At 39.4% G+C, this 16,501-nt stretch overlaps 2 protein-coding genes across 2 annotated transcripts; both read right to left on the reverse strand.

Annotated features, from left to right (window-relative positions):
* Positions 1-824: 824 nt before the first annotated feature.
* Positions 825-4,138, reverse strand: c1qbp (complement component 1, q subcomponent binding protein). The gene is made up of 6 exons (XM_028032308.1): positions 3,743-4,138; positions 2,558-2,708; positions 2,145-2,238; positions 1,907-2,002; positions 1,546-1,671; positions 825-1,458 (listed from the first exon to the last, which is right to left on the reverse strand). The coding sequence occupies exons 1-6, from the start codon at positions 3,993-3,995 to the stop codon at positions 1,309-1,311; spliced, it is 870 nt and encodes a 289-aa protein (XP_027888109.1). The 5' UTR covers positions 3,996-4,138; the 3' UTR covers positions 825-1,308.
* An 834-nt stretch (positions 4,139-4,972) lies between these two features.
* dhx33 (DEAH (Asp-Glu-Ala-His) box polypeptide 33) lies at positions 4,973-12,880 on the reverse strand. Its single transcript, XM_028032389.1, has 12 exons — positions 12,670-12,880; positions 12,319-12,479; positions 10,681-10,908; positions 10,430-10,600; positions 10,120-10,305; positions 9,927-10,038; positions 9,196-9,355; positions 8,997-9,085; positions 8,765-8,892; positions 7,829-8,032; positions 7,662-7,748; positions 4,973-6,418 (listed from the first exon to the last, which is right to left on the reverse strand). The coding sequence occupies exons 1-12, from the start codon at positions 12,878-12,880 to the stop codon at positions 6,110-6,112; spliced, it is 2,046 nt and encodes a 681-aa protein (XP_027888190.1). The 3' UTR covers positions 4,973-6,109.
* Between the last annotated feature and the right edge of the window lie 3,621 nt (positions 12,881-16,501).

Genomic DNA, 16,501 nt, shown 5'->3' on the forward strand with positions numbered 1-16,501 from the left:
TTTATAATACCGAACTGCAAAAATTACCTGGATTTAATCAGATTTTCAAATTTACTGATGCTCTTTTGGAACAAACAGTGAAGAAAATAGTAAAAATAAAATTCAGTTCAGTTTAGCTAGAAAAAATAAATATTCAGGCAAATTACAGAACATTAGTAGGTAGGCATACACATTTGTAAGTACAAATTGATGGAAGTCTATATGGTGATTCCAAAAAGATAATTTTCAAATAGTTATACGTCAATAAATAAATCCAACATAAAAAAAACATGCAATGTGTGATGCACTGGTTCTTTAGTTCCGTGCTCCAAATTTAACAGAACTGTTAAACTTTCACCTGCTTTTTTTTTTTTTGTTTTGAATTTGTTTTTCCACAAATTTTCTGATTCTCAACATATAAATGAATTATGAGCTACGGCTGAAAAGAGAAGTTATAGTCTCATATAAATATTAGGAACTCTATGTAGGAAGGGAAAACAGTAAATGCTACAAAATAAAGTTGATGTAGAACTAATCTAAATCTCTTTTAGCATGTTCACCACTTAAATTTATATTAGCCTTTTGTTATCTTGCAACAGATTAAAGGCAAAAGGGACAAACTATTTATCAGAACAATTTTTTACCCTTAACTTTTTTTTCGTGTTTTTTATGTGGGATATAGTGACATCTACAGGCAAGAACTCCAATTAAAATCCAAATATATTACTCATCTTGTTAAACATTTATCACTAGATCTATTCTGACATACCAATGAGGCAAACAAGTGGGAGGAACAACCTCCAATATCTTTATATGTAAAATGTCCATAGAAAGAGAAAATTTAATTTACATTTGGGTATCAAATTGTTTATTGAACAGTATTTCCAGCTTCACACTACAGAACATCCATTACCAGACCTTCTGAATCTGACAAACCACAACCACTCAGCAAGAACTCTGTTCCCTGGCCAGCGAGGGGGGAAGACATGAAGACATGATGATTGGAAACCGGAACACAAAAAAAGCTATTAAAGGAAAACTCTGATCAGGTCACATTAAACGTACACAGCCGAGTCAAGTTCTGCAAAATCGAGAGCAATGATGGTTTCCGACAACTGTCATGATGATGTCCAGACAAATTTGAATGATCTGGTTTATACTAAGCCATAATAACAAAGCAACCGCAACATAGCGGCTGCTGGCAACATTACCACACACCAACTCAGTCTCTTTGTGGTTTTAGATCCATCCATCACCGAGTGCTTCACTGCTTCATACCACCGTCCTTGTCAGATTGCACACTAAGAACTATGGCAATCTCGTTCGACACTACTTGCAATTAACAAAGCTTTGCAGATCTTCTAGGAACTTAATGTACTCCTTATGCTCGATGGCTGTGCTCAGCTCCGTGAGCTCATCAGCAAAGGTGTTGTCGACCCCGCGGTCAGCCAAGAAGTCCATCATGTGGTCATACAGAGCCTGAAAACAGACGTATCAGCTTGAAATGAATGTTTTTCAACATACTATGCAGCAGAGTAGGTATGAGTTCACTGTTTCTGCTCATACCCAGTCCAGAGAGTCTGTGTTGAGTGTGTAACTGGTCTCCTTCCAGTCTGAATCTCCCTCTGGCTGGAAGCTGACCTCCCGGATGGCAAAGATATCGCTCTCCTCCTCACCCTCACCATGGCTCATCTACAGCGCGCCCACACACACAAAAAAAATCAGAAGTTGTAAATAAAAACTAATACCCAATACAATGGCTTCTGGAAGACTTAGTGGGTTAAATTTAAGTCTTTTCACACAATTGTGATGCAAGTTTAAAACTTCCATGACTTGTGAAGAATACCCAAGTTAAATTAAAAATAACTTTTAAGTTAAATACAACTTTTTAAAAATACTGTCTTATTTTAATATTTTAATATTTTACCTCATCTTCAGGAAAATGGCAGTCAAACACAAGGGAGTGTTTGGCCCCCTGTTTTGTAACTTCAATGACAAAGTTGGGTGTTGACACAATTTCTGGCTGTAAAATGAAAACAGAGTTGTCATGAGGTAAACGTTCATATTCACAGATAACTATAGGATTCTACATCTCAGGTGAATAAGGAAATCTAAAAACAGCCAGCAATTACTACATCAGGAAGACAAAAAATTATTTGGTTCACCTCATCCTCAGGAGATTTCTGCTGCTGTCCCTGCTCCACCTCCTCCTCAAAGTTGGGAGGAATACTGTTGTTGACGTTGAATGTAACAGTGATTCTATAGTAGGGGTGGAAAAAAAATAAGGCACGTGATTAACATTAAAAGAATGACTTTTCCCAAACCTACTTTTTTTTCCCTTTAAACTGCAGCTAATGCTTGCAGTTCTTTCTGTTTGAAAGCACTGGTTCCAGTGGACCACCAACAGCACCAATTGAGCCGAGTCAGAGGAAAGAACTACTTTCATCAGAAAGTGGAGGCAGACGGAAAGAAACCAACAACAACAAAACATTTACATTGCTGTAACAGCCATAAAACTGGTTCAATCATGAAGTTGGTTTAGTGGAAAGACATTTAATAGAAATATTGGCTTCCTTACTTTTCTCCAGAAAGTTGTTTCGTGAGTTTAGCCTCTGTGCCGTTCATCTCCAGCTCCCAGCCTCCTGACATCTTAGGGAGAGATTTGTTCTTCTGGATCTTCTTCTCTTCCTTGATTTCATCCGACAGGAAATCACCAAACGCTTTGTCACCTGTTTTAAATATGTAACAGATAAATTAAGATAGTCAGACTGACTCGCTACTATCAGACTGTTGTACTCCCAGCCTTAGTATTTGAAAACAGAACAGCAAAATTGTTTTCATTCTATATTTTTTGTGTAATTCTATGTATTCAAATTGAAATATGACATAAAAATCTGACATTACATTATAGCTGTAAATATCTGTTAATTTAGGAAGAGTGGAAGGATCTTTTTCATTTTTAAATAGAACAGCTAGGTCATAAATGTTATGATAATCTCTTACTAGCCCATATCTACCTGTGACTGACTCAATTCAGGGAAAAAATAGTGTACATTATTATAAGCCTACACTCATCAGGCTAGAGAATTAAGTCAACCTAATTTTTCTTGATCAGATGCTCAAATACTCTAAATTTTCTAATTTTATATATTTTTATTTAGATATATTAGGTGAACCAGAACTAATTTTCAGCCAGTAAATGTGTCCATCCACCTGCTACCTATACCCATCATACTCTATTTTGAGTTGACAAAAAACACTGAACGATTAACGCCAATTGCCTTGTGATTCCTGCATTTTCTTAAAACTACTACCATTATCAAAATATGATTGTATTCATACTAATGTGCCCTTAGAAAATAAACCAGAACAAGTCTGATCAATGCGTCTATCCAGGATGCCACAGATGCCTTACATCACTTTCAATGACGTCCTTGTAGTGACATTTAGCATCACCAAGCTCTTTACTGTTGGTACATAATAAACCATATAAACTTAGTGCTGTACTTTTCATTTTTAAGCGTTTACAGTTCTAGCTAAAAACAACAAATTTAAACATCAAGGTAAACGACAGTTAATTAGCATAAGGGCGCTATTAGATTTTACATGAGACAAGAACACAAAAAAGGTTACGTTTCTGGTGTTTTTAGGAGCCCCACAGATGGCATTTAATTAGGCTCCATTATTTTAAGTCTTTACCACAGAACTAAATAGCCAATTGGTTGGCTAACTCAACTAAATTGGTAAAATCCATTAACGTTACCTTCCGTGTGTAGTCCTCCACATCCACACGATACTGACGGATTTAAAACTTTAGAGCTCAACAGCTTGGGCCTGTATCCCGACGAAGCTCCGTTGTTATTCAACATCCATAGTGAGCGGGTGAACGGCCGAGTCGTAGCCGAGCCTGGAGAGCGCAACGCCGGGTAGCTAAGAGGCAGGGCTCGCGCAGCTGATGGAGCGGCTGAAGAAAGGCGAACAGCCGCTCCCACCGCACGGACAACCGATTTCAGCATGGCTGTGTGGATATAAGAAGCTCTTCAGAAACAGGATAATTACGCTTAAGACCAAAGAGACCTCTGTGAGCCTCACAACTCCTGCTGCCGCTACAAGAAACACGCAACACGTGTGGAAGGACACATTGACCTAGCTTAACTTTGACGTTTGCACCGGAAGTAATACTTTGACGATAAAAGAGAGATTTAAAAAACATTTAGTTTATCCAAAATTAATCTGAACATATCAGCAATTTTCAACTTATCAATAAGGAAGAAAAAACAAAATAAAAAAAAACTTTATTCAAAAAGAATAATCATTTGATCAGCGCCCCCTGTGGCTACAATATATACTACATTAAGCAGTGCTTCTGCTCCGCCAGGATGGTTTTATAATTTTCGACCATTCTCTCCTTCAATCAGTGACTTAAAATATCCAATAACAAATCAAATCTAGAATGTCTGCTCGCATTAAAACTGATATGTTTCCAACTTGGTCATGTGTCTGATCATGAAACAGTACCATCACTTCTTACAAGATGCATGATGCAATCCTTGTTCATGTTTTATATTATGTAACTTTTGTACTTATGATTGCCAACAAGAGTGACCAGTTATTGAATTTTAATATAAATCATATTTTTTGACTAGATCTAAAATAACTAATCTGTCTCAGAATTGTGAGACATTATTCCATAACTATGAGATACCCAAGTCAAAAAAGTGTTTTCTAATGATGACAGTGAAAAAAATGAGACATTTTCCCATAAATATGAGAGAGACACATTAAAAATATGTAATATCTTTATAAAAATTATGATATACTGTCTTATGACAATAGCTAAAATAAGGTAAGAAACTGCTTGGAAAATGTATGTCAATATGTACAGGGGTTTATTTTTTTACAGAGCTCTAGTATCTCTTAAATATAACTAAATTAATAGTATCCCAATAAATTTTGCTTTGAGGACATAATTCAATACTTTCACATAATAAACTTGTGTTTTGAACAATTGAAAACATCTTTTTTATTAGAAACAACTTTGGTTATGCAAGACTATAACAAATTCTTATCATATACAATAGACAAATTTATGAATTCATTCAATACTTGCACTTGTTCTTACAAACTGCATGCATGCACATGAAGTATTTGCTGACCTCAAAAGCTTCACCTCTAGTTACAGACATCAGAGTAAGAGTGATTCCTTAGAAATTCAGTCAAAATAAAAAATTTTCTGCAGGAACCTCAAAATACATTAACTACAGCAGTTGGAATTTGATGCATTTTTTCAGGTTATGTATACATATATATAAATATATATATTGTACAAACCTGAGTCCACAGTAAAAAATAAAATTGATATTTTTCAACAAAACCTAGTTTAGATTTTTTTTTCTTTTTTACTACTATGTCCGTGCACTGCATACATTAGATGTCTAGCAGCTACAATAACCCAGCATCTGTGTGTTGGCTAGGTAACAATCTGTCCCAAAACACACCGAGGAGTAGAGCATGAAGAGAGAAGGCATGCCACGTCCTCTCACATGCAATGTCACACGTTTAACATGCACGAGCCAATGTAGCAATGCCATCAGCATATGGAAATATTTTCATTTAATTCAAATGTGAATTTTTGTTCTGTCGAACAGATTATGACACATTTTACTGTCTTTGCAGAAAATTCTCAAAGACTATCCTTATAAACCTAAAACTACCTGCTGAGAAAGTTGAGGACATCACTGATCTTCAAGCTAACGTTTTGATATATACATGATATATATATATATGATTGCTATAATATAGCCATGATTATAGCAGTCATTGCTATAATCCAGTTGCACTGAAACGTGCAGCCGACGTCCAGAAGTTTGGCTCTTCTGATTCCTGCCAACTGTGCTCCAGTGAAGTTATCTGTGTCCCTGACTTGCATGCAGATCCTGAAAGAGCTGAAGTAGATGTCATTTTAAAAAAAAACCAGAACAAACGTCGTCACGTGGTGCCAGAGCCTGCAGGAAGTCAACAGACGCTGATTTGTACAGCTGCAGTGAAACATTCTTATCCAATGTCAGCTAGGAGGTAGTGGGCCCCAAAAGGTTTACAAGTCCCTCATTTATTCAAGAGTGCAGTCCTGTTAGCTCCTGGTGAGGTGCAGCTTGCGGCCAAAGTACTCCGGCGCTGCATCCAGCAGCCAGTCTGCGTCGACCAAACACAGGTCTCTCATGTAGCAGCGGGACGTGTGCAGCAGCTCGTTGAAGACCACGTACGCCGGCTTGGCCTGGAACAGGACGGAGGACGGGTGGATGGCGACGGCCTGATGGGTGTCCAGAGCCAGGTAGCTTCCGTCGGGCTGCAGCTCGGCGGCGTTGATGAACATCCCGTGGGCGAGGCAGCGGCGGACGTTCCCCGTGTCGGCTCCGCAAGACTCGAGCTTCAGGTTGAGCTGGGAAAGACAAGTGCTTTGTTAAGTCAAAAGATCAAGTAACAAGCAAAATGAAAAACAAATCACAAATTTCATCGCATTTTAGTCTAGGAAAACCTGACTTGTCTTCAAAGAAAGAGAAAAAGAAAATCACAATGCATCCCGTTAAAACATACTTTTCTGACACACAAAGTCTTTTAGTCATGGTTTCTCAAAAAGGAATCATCATTACTATAGTAATAATAACATAGTAATGACAGTGTATGTAAAAACAGTTGCTGTTTTCTTCTCAAAAATGCCTTGCTTATGAATGTTTATTAAAACAATTACTCTCCCCGGAATAAAAAGTAATCAATCTCAATATTTTGAAATTTTATGAAAAAGTCTGAATTCTTCTTTTTGTTCAGTTCCCTGAATCCTCTTCAGTAGATGTGAGACCACTAATTGGCAACATTAAAATGCGGTTCACAAATTGTGGATAACCGGGCAAGAGGAGTCAGCATCCAGACTGTCATGTAACCACAAGTATTGTTTGCAAGCATAAAGGTTTTGAGGTAAGAAAATGTGTTGTTTTACCATTGTACATTGTCTGTGTGTCCTCCATTAATACAATCAACTCCATAAAATCCTTCACCGCTCTCTTCTGTTACCCACAGAGGCTAGTAGTAGAAGAGAACCTTTTTTTGTCAGTGTACTTTGACTTCACTCCCATACACCATACATGTAGCGGCAGCTTAAAGTGACTTTTTAGGGCTGTTGACAGTTGGAATAGAGTTTCACTTTTGTGTCATTAGTAAAACCTTTTGATGGATAACATACTGAGGTGCAGCTAAAACTAATGACAAGAAAAAACATGACCAACATTATCAGTAAAAAAGTGAGACTTTCAACTGTTTCCACTCACTACTAATACCATGTTTTACATAATTTAAGGTATTCTGGTGACATAGTAGAAAGGTAACATTTATAGGCACGTGTGTCGTGACAAAGTGACAATGATGGTTGAACTTTTTCAACTGGTGAGTTGTTGCAAGTGGTTAATCGTGATTACGGTTTAATCCCTAGGGTGGGTGCCGGTCTGTTTGGTATCTATCCTACTCCTCACTTCTCCTGAATTTCACAAGTACAGAAATTTTAGAAGCCCAATCTGAACATGGAATCTTATTTTAACAACAAAACAGGAATTGCACAGTCCACATAGAAATAATAAAATAAACTACTGAAATGTAATTCTTAGATGTGATTCTGATAAGCAGATTTGTACCTTCAGACAGATTTCTCTGAGCTGAGCCTGGACGTCTTTCACCAGGCCCATATTCCTGCTGTTGACAAAGTTTTCCCGACACCACTCCTACAACACAACACAATTCAAACTGGTTAGAGGTGGTCTTTCTGGACATTTTTGGGAGAATTTCTCCTCGTCACGCCCACCTTGTTACCGCCGACTTTCTTGAAAGCTCTGTAGATGTTGAGCAGAGTCATGTGATCTCCCTCGCTAGAAGTAAACTTCTTGCGTGCCGCGAGCACCTCGTCCCGCCGGGCCGGAGGGTTGTACAGGACGGTGTCCACCGACAGCAGAGACACGATGCTCAGGATCTCCTCGGAACAGGAGAAGTCCGGGGACAGCAGGATGGTCTGCGGCAGAGAGGAACCCGCATGAGGAAGCGGTGAGATATATTTGCTTTGAATTTTGTTCATGTGATGCCGCTGGTTCCAAATGTTCCCTCATGTTTGCTTTAAGTCTACAATAAAAGTAGGGCTGAAATGATAATTCAGATAAAAGGTGATTAACCGAATATAGAACTAATTGTCAACTAATTTTGAAAATGATTAATCGTTAACGGGAGTATATAAACTCAAAAAACATGTATCTGCTGAAACAACATGCTCAGAGCAATAATTAAGCCAAAACTGTCCAAATTATAAATATGTTTTGCATTTAGGATAAAAAAAAAAAAGCCTTCTTTGACTATAAATATGTTCTAACAAAAACTCCCACTTTGGAGTTTTTGTTAGAAAAGCTTCATCTGGTTAAAATTCTGTGAAAAAAACAACAACCTCCAATTGAGCACATTTTGCTATCCGATTATTAATTGGATAAAAAGCGTGAACTAAAGGAATGACACATTGCTGCATTTTAAGCAACAAAATGTTTATTTCCTTAATTAAAAAGGAATTGAATTATTTATTTGCATCTTTTAATGTACGTATTTCAAATATTGCATAAAAAAGGCTTAGGAAGTTAAATGAAAAATCTGCAGAATGTACCAATTTTTTTTTAAATTCAATTAATCGATTGATCATCAAAATAATTCGATTAGTTAAAAATAATCGTTCATCGCAGCACTACAAAAAAGCACATTGCACCTTGGCATATCTGGGTTCCAGAGGGAAGCTGGCCATCCTTTTGCCCAGAGTAGTGAGGAGAACCTGCCCGTCCTTCCTCTCCACAGCTCCCAGCAGCTCCAGATGGTCCACAGCAGAGCGGACGGCCTCTGGGTGAAACAGGGACACAGCGATACAAACAGATCCACTGCATAAAAAACAACAACAAAAACGCAAATCTCTGAACAGGAATAACTAAGCAACTGCTTCTTACCTGGAGAAGGTTTGGACATAAAATCAAAGTTCATCACATCAGGAATGCCCAGCGCCATAAGCTGCAGCATCACACCAGCTAAATTGCACCTGGAGGATATAAACACACACAGGAGAGAAAAGCTGCAATAGAAAAGCCTCTTCCATCAGTCTGACCTGAATAATTCAGAAATTCCAGCAGAGGAGGCTCTGCATCCTACCTCTGGATCTCAGGCACAGTCATGGGGGTGAAGTTGTCGAATTCCTTTTCGGTGTAAAGCCGGTAGCAGAAGCCGGCGTCCTCCCTGCCAGCTCGGCCGGCTCGCTGCCATGCTTGAGCCTTGGAAACTCGCTGGACTGCCAGCACCTCCAGACCGCTGTCTGACAGGCAAAACACATCGGAAGCAAGGAGGTTATGTGACATCATGTGTATTCTAAATACTGTGAAAATATACAAATTAGTGTTGGGCAATAAATCAATTTTATCTAGTTTTTGAATTGTTTTTAAAGATTTAACTTTAGAAAAATCTGGATTTTTTTTTCCCCACCAATGTTTCCATTGTTTTTGATGTCCGGGCCATCACCCTGTTTGACAAGCATGTTTTTACATGATTCCAAAGTCTATTTTAAGTGCTGGAAGTTTTAGATGTGCTGAATTTGACTGAACCGAGGAGGTGATTCAGCTGAGACTGAGGTGTGCTGAACCAGGGATACATCTAAAAAGTTACAGGACTCTGGCCCACAAAGCCTGGATTTGGAGGTCCCTTCTCTAGATGTTCAAAAGTGATGGACCCAATTCAGGGGGTTGAATATATATGCAAGCCCCACTTCTTTAAGAAAAAATATATAATCTTTAAAAAAATGCAATGACATTTCTAGTTGTAAAGTGATAAAATATGGGGAAGTTAAAGAGGTTATGTATGAAAACATGCATCAGACTGAAGCCTCTCACCTGGATTGAACCGTTTGGCCTTCACCATCCCCGTGTCGATGACAAATTTGATCCCAGAGATTGTGACTGACGTTTCTGCGATATTGGTGGCGAGGATAACCTTCCTGCAGCCCTGCACAACAACAAAAAGCAGGAACCGTTGAGTGCTTCAGACGTCACAGCCGGCTACCTGCGTGTTTGCCGTCTGCTTTACCTTGGGCGCTGGCTGGAAGACCCTGAGCTGCTGTGCTGGGGGCAGCGATGCGTACAGAGGGATGACCACCATGGGGCCGCAGCTATCAGGAAGATGCTTTGCGATGTCTCTGCACGTCCTGGCCAGAGCCTCGATCTCCTCCTGGCCTGTCATGAACACTAAGATATCGTGGGACTGCGGTGCTTCCTGCGAATAAGCAGCACGGAAAAGCTTGTCAAAATGAATCATCTAACAAACCAACTGGGTTGATTTATTTTTTCCTGCCAACAAGTCCTGATTTATCATTTTTGACCGGAGTGTGAAGGACAACCTGATGGATCTGGAAGACAGAAACGAGTGCAGCCTGCAGGTAGTCCGACTGGGGCTGCTTGGTGTAGTAGATCTGAATGGGATGCTGCCTCCCCTCCAGGTACAGCACAGGCGACTTGTTGAAGTACTCCGAGAACAAATCCACGTCCATCGTGGCAGACATGACGATGACCTGCAGAAAGGAGCTGCTTTTCAGATGCTTTTTGACAAAAGGTACAAAAAAAATAAAAAAAATGACGGCGGGCATCTCACCTTCAGGGGAATCTTGTTCAGCTCCCTGCGTCTGCACTGAGCGCTCTTCACCACGCCGAACAGCACGTCGGTGTGCACGGTGCGCTCGTGGGCTTCGTCCAGGACCACCACGGTGTAGCGCAGCAGCATGGGGTCTCCGATGGCCTCGCGCAGGAGCATCCCGTCCGTCATGAACTTCAGCTTCGTCTCGGGCGAGGTGACATCCTCGAAACGCACCGTGTAGCCAACCTTAAAGAAGTAGTACACATGCAACAGTGAGACTTCAAGAAAACAGTAGTGTGCTTAAATATTAAAAATCAAATCTGTTTTTATCTGTAAACTGCCAAATTGCATCGTTATGAATAGATGTTCAATATTATTTCATTTTAAAAAGTACTTATCGAGTGCAGGGATGGATAGTTATAGAGATTTTAGCAGTTTGTTGATGGGTTTTATTAATACATTCAGGCACAACCAGACCTTTGAGAGAACATTCATGATTTTGATACACCCAAAATGAAAATGAGTTTGACACCAGGGTTTCCCCCAGTGTATTATAAGCCTGGCGGGTCACCAGGCTTTACTTGTGCCCCCACCAGGCTAAAGCATTTCTTATTTATTCAAGTCTTTTTAAAATGTTTGCATTTTTTAAGACTTTCTAGTTGGTGTTCATGTATTAATTTTCCAATCTTTGAACAACACATAATTATCGAGTGATATTTTAAAATTTCCTGTTAACTTCAAACATTTTTTAACTCAAAAACACAGCGGTGGATGAACGACTGCTGAGCGCACAACCACCAGGCTTAACAAGTTTTCTGGGGGAAACCTTGGACCACTGTCCCACAGCATAATGCTGCCGCCACTATGTTAAACATTGGCGATGGTGTGTTCAGGGAAATGTGCAGCGTCAGTTTTCTGCCGCTTAACAACACATCCAAGGAGTTGTGATTGCAACTATTAATAGAAATTCACTTGGTATCCAACCTACTCCTCTCAAGAAAACATTCACAAAATAATTTTTTTCTTGTAATTTTCACCAATAAACTTTTATCAAAAAAATAAAAAAAAATATGACCAATCATCTTAACATTTTCTGACAAGTCAGTGCAACTCAGCTGAATTTTGACCAAACGTTTTAGCCTCCCGACTGCGATGTGCCTATACTGTATAAACAGTTGATGTTAACTAGAATGACCAATGCTGAATTCTTCTTTTGCACTTTGACAACTTCTCAGGACAAGATTTCATTTGTATTAGGGTTACCATTGCAAAAACGTACTTTAAAGTATTTTTTGCACTTTAACTGTTTCTATGTTAAAATACTGTCTTGTTTTGTGTGCAGCAATTTAAAGTTTTTTTTAAAAGTTAGTAAAAAATAAAGTTTAACAGAATTGCAACTTTATGAGAAAGGTGGCGTAAAATCAGTCATTTTTGGCGACAACATTTACAAAACAAATCGTCACAACATCGTGGAGGGACTGCTTAAAGTAGGCCAAAATACGCGATATGACAGCAACTAACACTAAATTTTATTTAGGGGTATCAGTGTATAGAGGAGTGAATATTTAACACTGTAAATCTTGAAGCACTACTTTGTGTTGATTTGTCACTCTGGTTATATTGTAAAAAAAAAATAAATAAAATAAAATGCAATACCAGCTTCCCAATCTGAGTCCTCTTCTCCTCGGACACCCTGGCTGCCAGTGAGATAGCAGCGACCCGACGTGGCTGGGTGATGGCGATCAAGCCCTGCCTGCCGATGCCGGTTTCAAACAGGTACTGGGGGATCTGAGTGGTTTTCCCGGAGCCAGTCTCACCTGAAACAATGGAATGGGTCATGTTTAAAATGACAAACACACAGGAACTACATTGTCTGCGCGAGACATGCGACGAGGGCAGGAATATTTCCCCAAAACTCCAAAAAGTTGAAAACAAATGAGCATTTAGCGTTTTACTCGTTCGGTGAGCGTAGTATAAAAGCCAGCAGCGGCTCTGGCTGTGTTTTACCTATAACAATAGCATTATGAAGCGGTCTCAGCTCGTTCACTAGCCGAGTTCTCGCCTTGTAGATTGGAAGCTGTTTCCTCTGGACGTCAATCGGTGTGGTCACATTTCCCTTTCTGGGCAGCAGCATTCCAGGTTTATTCTTCTCCAGGCGGAAAAACACGGACCCCGGCTTGAATTTTTTAGCCGGAGGAAGGTCGGGGTCATGGGGCATGGTCTGGAGGAAATAACCGGGATAGGAGAACCTCGGCGGCTTCTTGTTTTGGTGAGCAGATACGTCGAAAAGTTTCCTCGTGCTCGCTGACTGGACGCGCGAGCGTCAATGCGGATGTTTTGCTACATCTGCAAAAACGTCACCACGTGGTCAAATTCAAGCGCACACGTTTGACGTCACCGGCTCGTTTTTTTTTTTGTTTTTTTTTTTTAAATCTTTTTTATTATCGATGTCCTTTTAAAAGTCGTTTATTTAAATGCAGTTCTACTAAATACACACACATAATAATAAAAATGAAGAGGGGAAATAATTAGGACCACATTCACCAAGCCCTGACTACATATTAAAAGTTATATTTATATATATATATATGCATATATATAATATTAACCTTTATTGACCAGATAAACATGGGCGTTTTCATGGTACTCTAAATAAACGTGTTTCATCACATGCATAAAAGTATCACAACGTTCCCTGTAATGCTAGCCAGTAATAATTTAAACATGAGCACCTCTTAAAGTTGTCCAGCAGAGGGCGACATAAACCATTGACAGCTATGACGGATTTAATCAGTATTTACTGTTTTCTGTCAAACGTGTCAACACTGTATACGGACACAGAGACTATAAATCATCTCTCTTTTTTCCACTTTTCCTGCACTACAGCCTTTTAACATGATGTGTATGAATGGGTCAGGTTCACATTTTCCGCTCTTTCCTGCTTCTTCCTAAATACCCTTACTATATTTGAAATGTCTTTTGTTCATATTTGTATAAACAAATTGACAGCATTTTGTGGATTTTACAATGCTTCACAAATCATTTAAACACAGAGTGCATTATTTTTCAGTTTTAGTCAAAACAGTTATCATAGTCTCCTTTCTGGATTACTTGTTTGAATCTGCTGTCATCTCCCCTCTACACCCAGTAATATCCCATAGTAATCTCTTTTTATTTGTGGAACTGGAGTGCTATTTGCTACATATTGCTGTGTATTTTTATTACAATAAAGAAAACTAACCTCTCTGAGCATCTCCATGACCTCAGCATTCCATAATGCGTTTGTCAGGGCCGGGTTTGTGGGCCTGGAGCTCCCACAGGATGTTGGCCCTGCCATTTTGCACCACCTTTGACTTTGTAAATGTACAAGCATACTCAACACATACTCCCTTGTCAATATTCCTGCCATTTCATAATAGCATTCAGTGATAAAATACAGAATTGTTTCCTATTCTCTACTTCATCACTGAACTTTCTTCAAGATGTCCCCCTTCAGCCTGGGTGTCCTATAAGCATCCTCAGCTGAGCTGAGACACCATGCTGCCACATTTTGCACAGGTAGGAAAAAATAAGGACATAAATTAACACTATACTTTCTATTTAACCTCCATCACATGTTGTTACTCTCTGCTTTGCCTGATAAACCCGTCATCAGTTGTCTTAAGAAATGAGGTGTAAAAATTCCTTAAATTCCAGAGTTCATTTGTCAAACCTTCATTCAGAGCAGCGCTCCTGTTGAAGCACGCTCCGCCATCCTTCACGGTGTGACGCTCTTTTGTCAGACTCACTGGACTATTACAATTGGAGGAAATGAAATGGTTCATGCACCAACATGCTTAGATATTCCAGAGAAATTGGTGCTTGCAACCAGGAAATTGTGTAACAAATTCCTTTTAATTGGCTTAAGCAGAAATACCTTTCTCTCTCCTTCCACGGCGTCTGCCGATACGTCAGTGTGCTTCATTCTGCTGACCTGCAATCGATTTCTTTCTCTCCACATTACTGAACAAAAGCAAATGCTTCCCTGTTGAGGTTTAGTTAATAATCTCCTAGGAGACAGAAGCAGAGAAGGTTAGACCTGGAAGTGAATTAAGATAATCTCTGTCTCACTGTGTCAACAATACACACACACACTGTTTATATTACATGATCTAACCGCCTCTGAGCTTTGTATGTGATTCTCCAAGTTTACCTGATGTTTGTGTTTCAGTTTCATCCAGAAATCCTCTTGGTTCGAAGCCAAAAGCTGGCAGGATGTGGCCTCTTGCGAATATAAACTAGAAATTCATCATCAGGTTCAGTGTTTTCATCAATTCAACTTTGACAACGCAGTCATTTATTTAGCATAACAATATGATATATCCCACTAACAAACTAACAGGTGCCACCATGAAGATATATTCAGCGGTTTAGCTGGTGGCTATCATGTTATGTCAGTGTATGAAAGTATAATTGTAACCAGGCTATGATCTCTTAAAGTGTTTCCAATGTTAACATACTGACTTTTTTAAAGTACTTTTTAAGTACTGTACTTTCTGGACTATAAATTTCAGTTTTTTCATAATTTGGCTGGTCCTGCTACTTGTAGTCCAGAGCTACTCATTATGTTTTTCATCTTCATGCTGCATTTTCTGACTGATGTGTCCTGTGGTGCGGCTTACAGTCCGGAGAATACAGCAGTCTTTACCCATATTTGGACAAAACCCTTGGGCTGCAAACAGTCTCTGGAAAAGCAAACAGTCTCTATTGGATTGAAAAATGAAATCTGATGTTTAAGTCCACAAATCAGACGGTTGTCAACCATGAGTATTTCCTGTTGCAGAATAAAGCTAAAGGACCAATGGCTTGCCCTCTCAGCTGATCATGTGACTTCTGATGTGATACTTTATGATGAGTGCTACTGATTGTAGACCAGTGGGTATCCTGATGAAGACGAGCTGTAAAAGAAAAAGATAAAATGTATAATCAAAGACCAATCTCTGACGACTTCTATTGGACGTTAACAATCAGGCCTGATAGTCCGGTAGACTCAATCCGATTTGGGGACCAAAGTTGCAACATTTGTGCCATTTTCAGCTGATGCCATTCTCTTTCACACTATACTGTGAAAAACAAACCAAACACTTTGGATTCTTGGTCTTGGGATGAGTAGTTGAAGATGTCCGGCAGATTGAGATAACATGAATTAGAACATGGTTCACTTCATGTTGCCACAGTAGTAAGTAGTACAATAAGTAGTAAGCAAAGTAACATCATCCACAGCTCTGTCACTGGGTTTGTAATTGGCAACTGACTGGACACTCTGCCACATCTCCCTCCAGATATGATCCTTGTTTCTCATTCTGAAGTCTTTCTTGGTCACCTTACAGCTCCACGTCCCCCGCGACATGAAGGCGGAGTTCCTGCTCCTCAGAGGAATCCAAGACTTCTGCTTAGCATACACTCTTGTGCATTTTTCTGTGCTGACAGTGTCTGTGCAGTACTTGATGCAGGACAGCACAGTTGCAGCCCACTCCTCCTTAGTACTAGACTGTTTCTGCAAAACAATCTCGACTGAGAAAAACCACCTGTCGGCCATATCTTCTTTTCCCTTCATAACAGAACCAGTAGTAGCTCTTGTTGCTCTGCTTGAGCATTATGACTGTGGATGTAAGAACAGCTTAAATCTCACCACACATTGACTGCCTGTTGTTGTTCTCGCTCGATTTATATCAATTCCCCAAGTTCTGCTCCCAAAGTAATGCTTTAAATAATAATAATATGTACTGAAAACACAGACTAAACAACACAGGCAAAGATAAAGGCAGACATGTAAACACAGAGAACTACATGATTAATA

This window comes from Xiphophorus couchianus, chromosome 11 (genome assembly GCF_001444195.1).
Source record: "Xiphophorus couchianus chromosome 11, X_couchianus-1.0, whole genome shotgun sequence".
Lineage (NCBI taxonomy): Eukaryota > Metazoa > Chordata > Actinopteri > Cyprinodontiformes > Poeciliidae > Xiphophorus > Xiphophorus couchianus.

Bases quoted from the DNA above. Each gene is read 5' to 3' on its own strand.
- c1qbp (XM_028032308.1), bottom strand. From the start codon at position 3,995: ATGCTGAAATCGGTTGTCCGTGCGGTGGGAGCGGCTGTTCGCCTTTCT. The intron at 2,709-3,742 runs GTAACGTTAATG...TATTTAAAACAG, and splicing joins TGGAGGACTACACACGGAAG to GTGACAAAGCGTTTGGTGAT. The intron at 2,239-2,557 runs GTAAGGAAGCCA...CCCCTACTATAG, and splicing joins AAACAACTTTCTGGAGAAAA to AATCACTGTTACATTCAACG.
- dhx33 (XM_028032389.1), bottom strand. From the start codon at position 12,880: ATGCCCCATGACCCCGACCTTCCTCCGGCTAAAAAATTCAAGCCGGGG. The intron at 9,086-9,195 runs GTAGGATGCAGA...TATATCCTCCAG, and splicing joins ACTGTGCCTGAGATCCAGAG to GTGCAATTTAGCTGGTGTGA. The intron at 8,033-8,764 runs GTGCAATGTGCT...TCTCTGCCGCAG, and splicing joins TGGAACCCAGATATGCCAAG to ACCATCCTGCTGTCCCCGGA.